General features: G+C 38.8%; 2 protein-coding genes across 5 annotated transcripts in view; both read left to right on the top strand.

Annotated features, from left to right (window-relative positions):
• The first annotated feature begins 410 nt into the window (after positions 1–410).
• Positions 411–5,721, top strand: Droj2 (DnaJ heat shock protein family (Hsp40) member A4-like). Of its 2 annotated transcripts, none has more exons than XM_033470807.2 (5): positions 411–572; positions 2,762–2,956; positions 3,040–3,337; positions 3,407–3,746; positions 3,914–5,721. In XM_033470807.2, exons 2-5 carry the CDS (start codon positions 2,825–2,827, stop codon positions 4,326–4,328), a joined length of 1,185 nt encoding a protein of 394 aa, XP_033326698.1. In that variant the 5' UTR covers positions 411–572; positions 2,762–2,824; the 3' UTR covers positions 4,329–5,721. The 2 variants fall into 2 exon arrangements, with proteins under 2 accessions (XP_033326698.1, XP_033326699.1); XM_033470808.2 differs by having other exon boundaries at positions 415–572; positions 2,765–2,956.
• Positions 5,722–6,124: 403 nt separating this feature from the next.
• The window catches only part of LOC117220633 (uncharacterized), a 550,762-nt gene continuing 542,404 nt past the window's right edge, over positions 6,125–14,482 (top strand). The window contains exon 1 of one of the 3 annotated variants that reach the window (XM_033470804.2): positions 6,125–9,637. In XM_033470804.2, coding sequence (XP_033326695.2) covers positions 8,055–9,637 — 1,583 coding nt within the window. In that variant the 5' untranslated portion in view covers positions 6,125–8,054. The remainder of the gene's footprint in view (positions 9,638–14,482) is intronic. The other 2 variants (XM_076518731.1, XM_033470805.2) reach the window with 2 other exon arrangements.

Genomic DNA, 14,482 nt, shown 5'->3' with positions numbered 1-14,482 from the left:
CGTTTCATGCTTGATTCTCCTTAGTAACTTTTCATCGACATTTCCTAATGGAAAGAGATGTGTTCCCATGATGTATTAGAATTTAAAACGGTTTATAGTTAATACAGACAATTATAATTAAATCTATTACAAAAACTTGAACTCTTAAATAGCAATCACCTCTTTGTCTCCGACAACAATGGCAGCACTGTCGCAACAGCGAGTTGTTAGCCAATTCGATCAGAGACAATTTCATTCTGACCTCCGTAACGTCGTGCTGAACCTCCGAAATTGCGTGATATTAAAGGGCAAAACGATATTATCAGCTGAGCGAAGGAAGAAGAACATGGAAAGTTCTGAGAAAGACCGTAATTATATTTAGCGCTGGTTGCAGCGTTCCGTCCATCTGATTGGTTCTCTGTGAAGTAACGTCCATTACTCTTCTAGGAAGTTTCGAGAACGGGTACGGACGGTAATATTGGTGAGAGTTCTATGCGTTTACAACAGTTCGTCAAATACTATTACGTGGAGCAAAACGAGCGTTTACAGCACGCGGATATTTCTCACGAGCGGTTTTCGTTCTGCTAATACAGGTAAGGATAAACCGTCGTTTAACGATTTGCGGAAATGCATTTTAGAAAATGTGCGCAGACGGAATAGAATTTTCGTCATTGAATTATGTGATCGATCAGGGGCTCATGAATTTGCCCTGGGACAGGAATTCGCCGTAGCTTTTTCGTAAGCCGAGCAACGTTAGAACATTTGAAGGTATCGCGAAATATTAACGGGAATTTTAACGTGGCTCTAATTGTTGTCGGACTAAAAGTGGACGTTTGAAGGTTGAATTATAGATCTATGTACGCTTTAGCATATTGAATATTACGAAATACGCGTCAATTAATTTTATCATAGCGCGAGCACTTGTGATCACCCGTGACTCGCAGTTTAACGCTGAAAAATGGTGATTGTCCCTATTGCCTAACTCGTGTCAAGACGAAACGCGGTTCGAGATAGAAACTGTATCTGTCATTAGATGCTTCGAAAGTCGGTTATAGAACTGTGTTTACTCCTACTGCGTAGAACCCGAGGCAGCGCGAATTTTTTTTATTTAATAAAATGATAATTACGGCAGTTCCTTGTATTTTCTTGCTTGATTTGTAACCGGTAGCCAAGCCTTCGACATGTATGTATACAAGTATCGGTGTGCACATATGTATATTAACAGAAACCTCTAGAAAGTGTGGTGTTCTTTGTTCATAACACGATAGGAGGTGCGTTATACCGAAACCACGTTTTCATTTCCTCTTCCACATCAATTAGTAGCATTTTGGTATTCTAAAATGATTCTGGTCGCCATTTTGAAACCGAAGACGCACATGGATAGAATTTGTTGGAGATTTCTCTGTACGACGTACCATTAATACGCTTTGTACCCTCTCGTATTGATTATGGAATTTTCAGTACACGTAGATTAACTTCCGTGCTCGCGACAAATTTCGAATTTTATTCTATATGCGTTCAAAACTGTTGTATCATTATTAAAATTAGAAATACGCGAAGTTCAAGGTCATACCTTGTAATTCCATTTTTGAATCTTGTTTTTGCGCATTCAAATACATACTCGATCTATTCTGACGTCTAGCAACGATGTCAATGACAAATGAATTTTTTTCTCCATGTTGTCTATTTCAACAGTTATAAGTCTAACTATATATTCTGGAATATCATGTTGATCTGGTTATATTTCGAACAAAGCCTTTGTTTAATAACTATTTAGACGCTCACTGTCGAGTTTATAATGAATTCATAAGATGTATCATAAATCCTGTTTATTACCATGTCAATAACTGATCTGATTAATAGCCCAATTACATTGCAGCATTTCTTATTCATAAGATGATTTGTAATTTTTGTTTATTTTTCTACGATTTTCGTAATATTATGTCTATATAGCTATTGAAATTTGTATATACATTATTATGTAGTATATGTTTTTTCAATTCACATTATTTTGCATATGAAATATAATGTACACTACACAATGACTTGCAAACAAGCAATGACTTGTAATTTATAGTTATAAATCAACCTTTTTTGCTATTATTTTATTAGTATGATAAACTAAGTACCAGTGAAGTGACGATATCATTTTCATGCTTCCATTATGATATGTACATATGATATGATGATGATAACGAAATTTTGATCTCAAATGTATATACAATTGAGTCTTAATAATTTTAATCTCTATAACTTGGAAACTTTTGTAAGCCAATAATTATCTTGATTTTGTATGCCTCTGTATCCGCTTAGCACAAAACATGATAGTTTTAAAATCAAAGAAAACATTTATTTATTATGCAAAGGCAAATTCGAATGTATGCACTATACAGTTTTGGGTCGCTGTACTATGTATCGAAACAATGAAGAATTAGGTATACGTACTACAGTATTAGAATAGTACAGTGGTAGTAAACTTAATATTATTTGGAATTAATTAATTAATTAATTGTAAACACTTTATCTCTTGAGGGGCTATTAATATACTTTTTGAATAAATGTATTACATATGCAAGTAGCTAAACAATTTTCTTTTTAGTAGTTTCATAAGAAAGTACTAATCTCTATTGCTATTAAAAAGTTCCTTTAGAATGTCTGAATTGCTAATTTTTAATTTTTAAAATAACGTGAATTCACCTCTGATACGTGAAGTGTTAATGATGATAATTTGATTAAAACTAAAAATCCAAGTAATGTTTTCATTGCATTTTCTTATTATCAGCAGGGATAATCCAATCGCAACAGTAGCAGCTGTCTCTTCTATAACAAATAGATTATAGTAAAAATGGTGAAGGAAACGACATTTTATGATGTCTTGGGTGTCAAGCCTGGTTGTACTCGAGAAGATCTCAAGAAGGCTTACAGGAAACTTGCACTGAAGTACCATCCTGACAAGAATCCCAATGAAGGAGAAAGAGTTAGTAAAATATATCGCGCGTACGATGCTGCTTCAAATACTTGTAATCGAGGCTTGTTTCATAAATTTGCTTTTCGTTACAGTTCAAACAAATCTCACAAGCATACGAAGTATTATCCAATCCTGAGAAGAAGAAAATTTATGACCAGGGTGGAGAGCAAGCTTTGAAAGAAGGTGGTGGAGGAAGCAGTATGTTCTCTTCACCCATGGATATCTTCGATATGTTCTTTGGTGGAGGTTTCTCTGGAAGATCTGCTCGAAGAAGAGAGCGCAAGGGACAAGATGTTATACATCAGCTTTCTGTTTCATTGGAGGAACTGTACAAGGGCACTGTTCGCAAATTAGCTTTGCAAAAGAATGTTATTTGTGATAAGTGCGAAGGTAGATATTATTTTGTAATTTCCATACAAAATTTTGATTGGAATGAGAAATAATAATCCTTTGGTTTAGGTGTCGGCGGTAAGAAAGGTTCGGTTGAGACATGCTTAACATGTCATGGATCTGGTATGAAAGTTGTAATACAGCCGCTAGGACCGGGAATGATTCAGCATGTGCAGAGTGTCTGTTCAGACTGCAAAGGACAGGGAGAGCGCATAAATCCGCGAGATCGTTGTAAACAATGTGGTGGTAGGAAGACAATTAGAGACAGGAAAATTTTGGAAGTTCATGTTGATCCAGGAATGGCAGATGGACAAAACATCGTATTTAGTGGAGAGGGAGATCAAGAACCAGATTATGAGCCTGGTGACATAGTCATCCTTCTTGAAGAGAAGAAGCATGAGGTCTTCAAGTTAGTATTTTAACGATTGTTGTGGCTTAAAATTAATACCGGCTATCCAATATGGCGACTTAAAATTTAAAAAAATTAGGCTCGTCATGGTAGATGACTCGACTTGTTTAAAGTTTACTTATTTAAACATATTATAAGAAGACATACTCATTAATCTATTGTTTTAGGCGTTCACGTAATGATTTAATTATGAGGATGCAACTAGAACTCGTCGAAGCCCTATGTGGGTTCCAAAAAGTGATTCACACTTTGGATGGAAGAGAGTTAGTAGTGACCTCACTTCCTGGAACAGTAACAAAGCATGGAGACTTGAAATGTATTATGAACGAGGGAATGCCGGTTTACAAGGATCCTTTCACACATGGCAGACTTATAATCCAATTAGTAGTTAATTTCCCAAAAACCATTGATATTAATGATATTCCAATGCTTGAACGATGTTTACCTAGGAGGGAAGAGGTTATCATTCCAGAAGGTGCGGAAGAAGTTATACTTACGGACTTAGATCCAGAACGAGAACAACGACAGGCGTATGAAGAAGATGAAGGAGGTGCTCCTCGAGTCCAATGTGCCACACATTAATTTGATTACATCAATGTCACAATAAATATGGTCATTCTTTCATTTTAAACTTTTGTCCCATTCGCTGATTCTGAATCGCATCTATTAACAGAAGAATGAAAAAATGCGGACACAATAGAAAAAAAAATAATGTTCTTCAAGACAAATGAAAAGAACTTGAAGGAACAAAATGTCTAGATATATGCACGACTATGAAAAACCGTAAGGAATCACCAACGATTCTTATGCAAAGATCATACTTAACACTCGATTGTATTGAGAAACCGTTGACACTATTGACTATACATTTATCATCGCGCCTAAATTTCAACTATAAATTTTGGTGACAATTAGTAAACTGATTATGATTAGTTACTCGCTTGCTGTAGGAAAGTATTACGAAAAAAATGTACTTATCATCGAACAGTGATAAGAAAAGGTGAACTTATTCAACATCTAACGTAACATCTTGTAACGTTGGTAGTAAATACAAACATAATCACTTGTATCATGCAATAACGTTGAAAATTCAAATTTCTTTCCGCCTTACAAGCATACTGAAATGCTAGAAATAAAGTTAGACCGTCGAACGATACTACTCTGATTTCACTGTCTGTATTTGTATTTCCCTAAGGTTCTTTAAACGATTAACAATTGACTACACGGGCTTGTCGGATTCAACTCGATGTCTAATATTAGTAAACACGATACCAATTCAAATAGTATGAAATCTGTTGGTGGACGTAATAACTCTGATGAAAATGAAAAATTTAGTAAAGTGTTTCATAGTTTGATTGCAGATCTCTAAATCGCTTTTATTTTAATGGTACATTACTCCATTATATGTGGTCTAATCTCTTTTAAGAGCTACGCTAGTGTATGACGATATTGACAAAATTATTTAAAATTTGTTCAACAATAATACGATATAAGGAAGAAAAATGTGGTTCCTGTATGTGTGAGTGGACTGTTGTGCGTATTCAAAACTATTATTTATTGCTACAAAAGAAAAGATCATTTCCAGGACCCGTCTCTCTGTCGCGATCCTGGAAAGCGAAAGTAAAATTATAATTACTTTTTGGAACTTGAATCAACTAATATACAATAAATATTCAAGAGGCTGCTTTGTATATCTTTTTTGAAAGGAACGCGATTCCCTATTCATTTGTAACAAAACTAGTAATGCGCATGAACAACTGGCCATTTTAATGACCGTAAATTTGTTATATATTAAATTAAAATAGATCTTCGATACATTCGCATAATTTACTGTACACAAGATCGCGTACTCGTCTGCAGTTACTATAGCAAATTTAAATAGAAATGTATTGTAATCTTATTTATTATAGATCAATTGGTGATCAGTTAGTACTTTTTTGCGTCGTCAAATAAATTGAACAAAGTATAATGTGAAGCATGTCGAGAATATTTATTCTTAAGTTCAACCCTCGACCCTTTATATATTCACATCATACTTAAATTTCCATTACTTCTTTTTTTTCCAAAAAAATCGATTGTAATTGCATAAATTTCGATTAAAATGCTCAATAGATCTCTGCCAATAATATCGACAAACAGTGGTAAAAAATGGTAGCTATTTACAGTAGCTTATTGTCCAAGGAAAATATCAGAACTGGAAAACCACAGAGGGGAAAAAGCTTTATTCAAAGGATGTATAAACTAACTACGCACACATTCGTAATTAGAGTCATTCATGAGCGGTAACAATGTTAATGTGCCTTTGAGTTACGTAGAATAGCCTAACGATGGCGATATAATCGCGGCCAGGGTCGATGTTTTTGTAATGTGCGTACACAAGTGCCCGAAAGCCAGCAGTCGAGATGCCGCAAAGGTTTCTGGGTATGCGGAGGGAGCCATATTTTTCCAATATCAGTTATGCGAAAACAGCGTACGCATAGCATCCGCAGTATGGGATTTCGTTCGGTAGCCTGCGTTCTGTCCGTGTTGCACAAGAGGAATTGATCAGGAAGCAGACGACAGCGGCTCGGCGGAAGAGGACGGGACGATCGTGCTTGCTGGAAAATAATAAGCGTACATTTCCACGCGATCACGGAGCGAGGTTCGGTGAAACCGACGGAGCGCGGGTCGCGCAGGTGTTCGAGTCGAGAAGAGGGTTAGTTAACTTAACCCGAGTTCGTAACCGCGACTGGTGGTAGTGGTGGCAGTACTAGTGGTGGTGGAGGCAGCGGTGGTGGTGGTGGTGGTGCTACTGCTGCTGTGACGATGACACAGCGTCATAACACGACGTACGTCCGTCCGTGCGATTTAACGCGAATTGTTATGGCAGTATAAAGTGGTTTTTTGTACCGAGAGTGCATTCGCGCCATTACCGATCGAACGAGTCGTGTCTCGGTCACGATTAACCTGTGAGTATATTCAGTGCCCGGCAAGGAGATGGCTTTCTTGTTTAGTGCGTGAACACCGAAGTTCCGATGTAGCGTATTTTTTTAGTGACAGTGGCACACGATGACATAATTCAGTTCCATTCATCGTTTCGTCGTTGAAAAGTGAGTGCGTATATGTGAAACGGAATAAATCGGGACTGCGACCGCGAATAAAGCGACGAGAGACCGTGGCAATGACACGAGCTCGACCTGGACATTTTTTCAAACGTTGATACATCCATCCAGCGATCTTGAGATAGTTCCGCCTCCGCTGTTCTCTCCTCACCGACAAAACCGTGATCAAACGAAACCGTGCCGCCTGTTATCAACGATGTTTACCAAGTGTTTTTGTTTGCGACGCTGCCGCTGCTGCGTCCGTCGGCATATAGCGTGCACGCATTATGAATAACAGCGTGGCGTTCAACAGTCTAGGTTAGTTCGGTGCTTAGCCCCGTTCTGTTGTTTCGACGCGGCCGGATCGGAGTGTCGGACACGAATGGGCCGAGAGCTGTCGTTTCGCAGCAAGACCATCCGCGAAACGTGATTTTCAAACAAACAAACAGGTCCATCGATTTCCCGCGAAGAACTGCCTACGACCTTGACGTGCTTTTCTTATCGACGAAGTCTTTACTAAAGAAGCTTAACAAGAACCGAGAGAGATAGATAGATAGATTTCGAGGAGACTACCGGCGGACGTCGAAGGAAAACCAAGCGGAGACCCTCCGAATCACAGTGCTATTTTCCTACAATTTTTAATCGTTCGAAGGAGACCGCAATACACATCGATCGCGATAAATCGATCGGTGCACCGGGCGAATCGTGCATCGCGGCGAGGAGGGTTAGACGGGCATTGACCGGTGTGACTGGGCGCGTGTCTGTCGTCCGTCGGCTGCACGTCGCGATTTTCGAATCTTGGCACCGGTTTCACGTCGGGGATCCGTCGGAGCCGGACGCGGGCACGTGAGAGAGTCGTTCCCGCGGAGCGTACGTGTGCGAGTTTTTCACACGAGGAACAAGGAAAACCGAGTAGGAGAAGGTTCTTAGCCGGCCGGTGAAATCGGGATGCCCGTTTGGCATGCCGCACGCGGTGAAGCCAAGGATGTCGAGCGCCAAGACCGTGCTGTACAGCTGCTGCGAGATTCCAAGGATCGGTGAGTGGCGCGGAAGGGGGACCGCCGCGAGAACGTAGTAGGTTTCGGCTGTGACAGGCACACAGGCGCGCGCGATCATCTTCGTCTCTAGAGGATGCGGCAGGACCTCGAGGTACCTCGATGTAGGCGTGCTAGCAGCGTTCCAGTGATGTCGGTGTCGGGGTTACCTGCAGCGCTGCTGGACCTGGACCATGGCCGGCAAGCCTGAGCAGCCGTCCACACACCCTGCTCCCCCAAGTCACAGTCATCATCATCATCATCACCATCAACAGCAGCAACAACAACAACAACACCACCATCAGCAACAACAACAACAACATCATCATCATCAGCAGCATCATCATCCGCAACAGCAGCAACCTCAGCAAGATCAAACAGATCAGCAGCAGCAGCAGCAGCGTTTGCAGCATGGGATTCAACAGAACAGCGTTTTAGTGTACGTCTCGGGGGAGAATTTCGCGTACGCGACGGCGGTCGGTCAGAATGCCGCCGCCGCCGCTGCTGCTGCTGCTACCGCAGTCGGCTATCAGTCTCCGCAGCAGGCGACGTACACCGGTATTCTACCGCCGCAGGTGGCGACGGCGGCGGCGTCGTTTCCCGCCAAAACCGCCATATACTGTAACGATAACAGCGGCGCCGTCGCCGCCGCGGCCGCCAATAACTGTTGTCGACTGAAGCCGCTCGAGTACGTGCCCAACGATGGTGACTCGAGCCGGTCTATGCGTACCCTGTCCGCGGGCACGGTAGACGACGAAGAGGACTATGGGACGATCGTCTCGAGCAACGGCCTGCTCTACAGACAAGCGAGCTTCGTGCAGGCGACCAGCACGGCGGCCAGCACGACGATGACGTGCGTGGTGTCGGCCGGCGACAACAAGAACACGGTGGTGAGCCGTGGTGGACAGCCGGAGAACGAGGCCGGCAACAACGAGGAGAACCTCGGGAACGCCGAGCAGCCGATCGGCAGGCTGGCGAACGGCAACGAGATGATGTCGAACAAGTTGTTTCCATCGAGGATCCACGCCGAGATCTATCCGACGGCGGCCAGGCTGCCGGAAGGCTACAACGGTAGGATCGCGCAAGGGAATAGTCTCGGCGAGGGTTGCGTCGGGCTTTTGAGCGACGACGCCGCCGCCGCCGCCGCGTGCGTCGCGTACGTGCGGCAGGGGAACGACGCGACGCAAACGTCCGCGAGTGTTTTCCAAGCCGACGGTGTCGAGCAACGATCTGGCGTCGACATGGACGAGAAAAGCCGGCAGCAGCAGGACGCGTTCCAGAACCAGGCCGCCGGCTCGTCCCTGTCGTCCGCGTCGTCCACGTCGTCCGCGTCCAGTGTCGGTGTCGGTGTAGCTGGCGGCGGTGGTAGTGGTGGTGGTGGTGGTGGTGGCGGTGTTGTTGTTGTTGTTGGTAATGGTAACGGCGGTGGCAGCGGGGCGGTTAGCTGCGACTCGGTTCGCTCCGATACCGGCGAGTCGTCGACCTACAGCAGTTTGAGCAGCCCCGAAAGTCAAAGTCAATCGGCTCACGATAGTTTGTCGGCCGGCGCAACGGTCAACGGCGGCGGTCCGTGCGCGCAGCAGGCTGCGCGTCAGACGTCGTTGGCCTGCATCAACAACACTAACAATAATGACAATACCGGCCAGCAAAATGTAGTGCTCACGATGAACGGTAGTGCGGTGGTTACGCAGCAGCAACAGCAGCACCATCAACAAGCGATTACAGTGCCACGTGGATGGAAAAGGATATGCACCAACGGGGTCATCATTTACATCAGGTAACGGTTATTTATTGTTTCGAACTGAACGAGCATTATCGCGCGGCCGTCGCCAGCGATCACGGTGGTCGAAATAATGATAGATTCGTCTTGGTAGGTTTACGCTGGTTCCTTTTTTCACTTGTGAATCGATTTTTTCTTTTTTTTTTTTATATCCCGAAGTGACGGATAAATTTTGCGATCGGCTGTGAAATCAGCGTGTCAACATTCACGGGACTGTACGCGGGGTTGGATAATTCATGATTTTGTTGGAGTGTTTTAACTTTAACAGAAATTTCCGAGGTCGAAAAGTGTTCATACTACGTTCTCTCTATTTTTCTCTTGTTCTGCAACGTTTCAGCTTTCGCGTCGGAAAAATTCGTTGCTTTGTCAATGAAGGACCAATACTAAATGTTAATTTAATTAATTGCATTTGTGATAATTTTGTAAATATAAATGCAAAGATATTAAGTGAACCTTCGATATATTTATTAACAATTCAAAATTGTTCTAATATTTTGATAAAAATTATATATTAATAAATTAATATATTACTAAATATTATATTAATAAAAATTATAATACTTAAATAATTATTCCATATTAATACAAATTATATTACTTAAATAATTATGTATTTTTCTAATATCGATAAAAATTATATATTAATAAATTAATATATTACTAAAAATTATATTAATAAAAATTATAATGCTTAAATAATTGTTCCATATTAATAAAAATTATATTACTTAAATAATTATGTGTTTCGTTAAATGCATTGTAACAAATCAACTACTAATAATAGAATGCAGACACACATGTACGTATATTATGTAAAACACGCTGTTATATCAGAAAAATGCGATGAACCTATCATTATTTCGGTCACTGTATGTTAACAATAAACCCACCGTGCAAGTGACCGGCTATAGATATTTTTGATTCTAAGAATAATTGACCTTGAAGTAAGTTGTCAAGATCATAGCAATGAGCAACTTTTTCTAAGGACGTAATAGCTGCTCTCGTTTAGCTTTTGAGATATTCGCAAGAAACGTTGTAAAATTGAGATTCAATCGGACTAGGAATTCAATGTAATAGGAATTTAACACCGTACATACCGTGCCGGTTCAAATGACCGCACAGTGGTCTGGGAATTCGCTTCCTGTGGCTTAAATTATTTTAGCGTTGTTTCAAGGTTTAATGTTGTACTCGTCTCGACACCAGGTAGAACATCGTCAAATCAAAAATATGTATTAACATTTTTTAAATCTAGATGATAAATTCTCAGAGTTATACAAGATTGTTAATGTTCTGGATTTCGAAGTTGCAAGGAGTTGTCGATACATAGTGAAACAATATTCTGTTCAAACATGAAAATCGAAAACTTGAATTTTGACCACAAATTATTGTTTCCCGAACTATCGGTTTCACTTTTTTTTCAGTTAAAATTGGTCACGTTATGAAGCCTTCGTAGAAGGAAACTATTGAATTGAATTTTATTCAATTCTCGAATGATTCCATTGTCGAAATCAATCGAAATCACAATTGAGCCGTTTATTTTGAAAGTGGCCTAAGTCCATTTATACTTAAAAATTGAAATATTTATTATTGATAATGTCCGAAGGCAGTGATGAAGGTAATTTTAATTAATTAGTATTTAACAAGTTTTTGGACAACTGCTTTAGTTGAATAATCAGTACGTTTAATTAGTGTAGTTAAAAAAAATTTACGCAATATACATACTTACAGTTAAATATGAAACTTAAAATTTAATATTAAATTTTAGAAATTATTTCACCCATGGAGAAGAACGAAACGACAAGACCTTTTTTATTTCAGATAGTGAAGAAGAATTAGTAACTAATGATTTCAAGGAAAATCGAAAAAGAAAGAGAATTACAGAACAATATTCGTCGTCAGGGGATGAAGATACAGATAACAATGGAGAAAAGATTGATGAAACGTACATCCAAAAAGTGTGAAAGATTAAACGGAATTCAAAATGTAGATGAGCAGTAAATTGTTTTGTAATTTATGTAGTTAAAAAATGTTCTGAATCGCATAAATTATGTTTTTGAAGTGTTGTAAAGATATAGAAAATAAATTGAGTATTGTTTTTTTTCAATTTTGAGCATCTTAAATTATGTTGAACGGACTTGGGCACCTTCAAATTTTATAACGAATCTGGTTGTTAATTTCGAAAGTGTTCTTGGTAAGAAAACGCATATTATTCGCTTAATAATTGCCATTATTTTAATAGGAACTATAAATTCAACTCCTTTAGATATACTTAAGCAGTATGACTCGTTAGTATTGTGTACTTATATTTTTAATTGCATTGAAACACAAACTCTTAAATATCTCAATTTAAGTATAAATAGACTTAGGCCACTTTCAAAATAAACGGCGCAATTATTCTTATGAAGCTACCCGCGTTACAGTAAATTCTCTCAAATTGTCTCTAAGCTAGTAAACAAAAATGCTGATGATTAATATAATATATATATAATATATAATAATAATATAATATATATATAATATAATATAATTAATATAATATAAATATAATATATAATAATAATATAATATATATATAATATAATATAATTAATATAATATATATATATAATATAATATAATTAATATAATATATATATATAATATAATATAATTAATATAATATATATATATAATATAATATAATTAATATAATATATATATATATAATATAATATAATTAATATAATATATATATATAATATAATATAATTAATATAATACAGAATCAACACTAAAAAAAAATGTTTGAAATTGTTTTTTCTAACGCGAAACTAAATCTAACGCAAAGCTTTCAGATTTTTTCCAGAGAAAGTCAGAGTCGTTTTTAAATGCTCGGTGGGTTTAGCGTTGGTCTGTTCGCGCGTTTGAAGAACGAGCGAAGCCACGGTGGGGATCGCATGATTATCTCGAATCTCGTGGCCTTAACATTCAGCGATCGCGGCACGAGACAAAATCGATCCGAGCGTGTATTTTTGTTAACGCGTTATTCGGAATCGACGCGCGGCTGGTTTATCCGGATGGTTTGCGGGATAGCGCGGCATCGATCCGCAGTTAAACGCTCCCGCTAGAACTTTAATTTCGCTAATGGAATTAAACTGCGTTCAGTCGGGGCAAATAAGATTAGCGGGCTGCTAGGTAAATTAGGGTAAAGACTCGGGGACGCGAGACGGCCGGGCCGAGAGCCAGCCACGCGTTCGTTCGGTGGACACATTTTTTGAAACGGCCACGTCCCGACGTTGTAAAAGCCAGGGGCGTAACAAGCGAGATGGTTTCAGACGTTCCACCTCGAGGCCTTAAAAACGTCTCCTTTGGGTCCTTTGTAATTTTTTCCCGAGGTTCGGCTAAAAAACACGGGCACTCCGGATAGAACGCCAGGTTGGAAAACGTGGGGCGTCCTACGCCCAGCCCCTCATTGTGTTTTTATAGCTCTTTTCAAGGTCCTTCCGAGGGTCACTGTCGTCTTTTCCACGCCGCCTTTTTCACGACTGTCTCTCTTTGCCGAGACGCTACCCGGGGGTTTCTCTTTGCTTTCGCCTTTCGAGGGGCCCTGGAAAAATCGAATCCGAGACGAATCGATACATATTTGATGGGCACATATTTTATGGGTAGCAAGGGGCTCAATGGGGTGTGCTCGAGAAGGGTTCAATAAGTGGTTCCTGTGCAATCTTGGTATTCTCAAGCAGCTGATATTATTCTAAGCAATATCTAGAACTGACGAGTCGTTTCTCGTTTCATAGGCGGTGGCAATTTTCAGTCGAATCGTCCAAAAAACGTACAGAGCCAGGCGTCGGCGACCTTTTCTGGCCGCGGGTCAAAATCAACTGAAATGTGACTGTTAAGAATACGTCTCGGGTCAATGATATCTTCGTTTTAAGACCGTCTTTTAGTGAATAATAACGTAAATTGTATCAAGAGAATGATTAGAATAGACTTTTGAATTTTAAATATAACAATTCAAAATTATAATTCTAATTATTATAAAAACTAATGTACTCTGATTATATATCAAATAGGTCATTTCGTGACTAGGTTTTCGGCGTCTGATAAAAGGATCCTCCAATGTAAATACTGTGTATAACTTCAACGCTACTTTTAAATTTTGTATGTAGATGACACTTCAACGGTCGCGCCAAAAGTTTGAAAAATTTCAGAAAATTAAAGCACTTTATGAAATTCAAATTGCAAAGCGAAGTTATGACATCGATTACATTTTCAACGTTCTTACCTCTTTCGAATAAAATTAAGAAATTACAATGGACTAGCATAAAAATTAATTCTTAAAATTTAAATTTTCAGTAATTCTGCCACTCACATATGGGTGACGCAGCAGTCAAAGATATTAATAGCATATGTATGATACAATTTTTTAATAGTGTAACTTTTTAATTATGATATTACTATAATTATGATATATATATAATATTATATGATATTATGATATATATATAATATTATATGATATTATATTATATTATGATATATATATAATATTATATGATATTATGATATATATATAATATTATATGATATTATATTATATTATATAATATTAACTATAATTATGATATACGTTTTTTAATAACGTAACTATGGTACGCGTTTTTAATACTGTAACTATCATATACTTTTATAATATTGTAATTATGATACATTTTTTTAATAACGACTTTTCTAATAATCATTTTTAAATGATGATTTTGTGACTTTTTTGCTAGTTCAAGTATGATATACATTATTAATAACATAAATAAACTTTCTTAGTCATACATAATTATGATACATTTTAAAAGAAACTGCGCTGAA

The sequence above is a fragment of the Megalopta genalis genome, chromosome 2 (genome assembly GCF_051020955.1).
Source record: "Megalopta genalis isolate 19385.01 chromosome 2, iyMegGena1_principal, whole genome shotgun sequence".
Lineage (NCBI taxonomy): Eukaryota > Metazoa > Arthropoda > Insecta > Hymenoptera > Halictidae > Megalopta > Megalopta genalis.
Note: the sequence above shows the minus strand (reverse complement) of the source record. Positions and strands in the feature narration are given on the sequence as shown.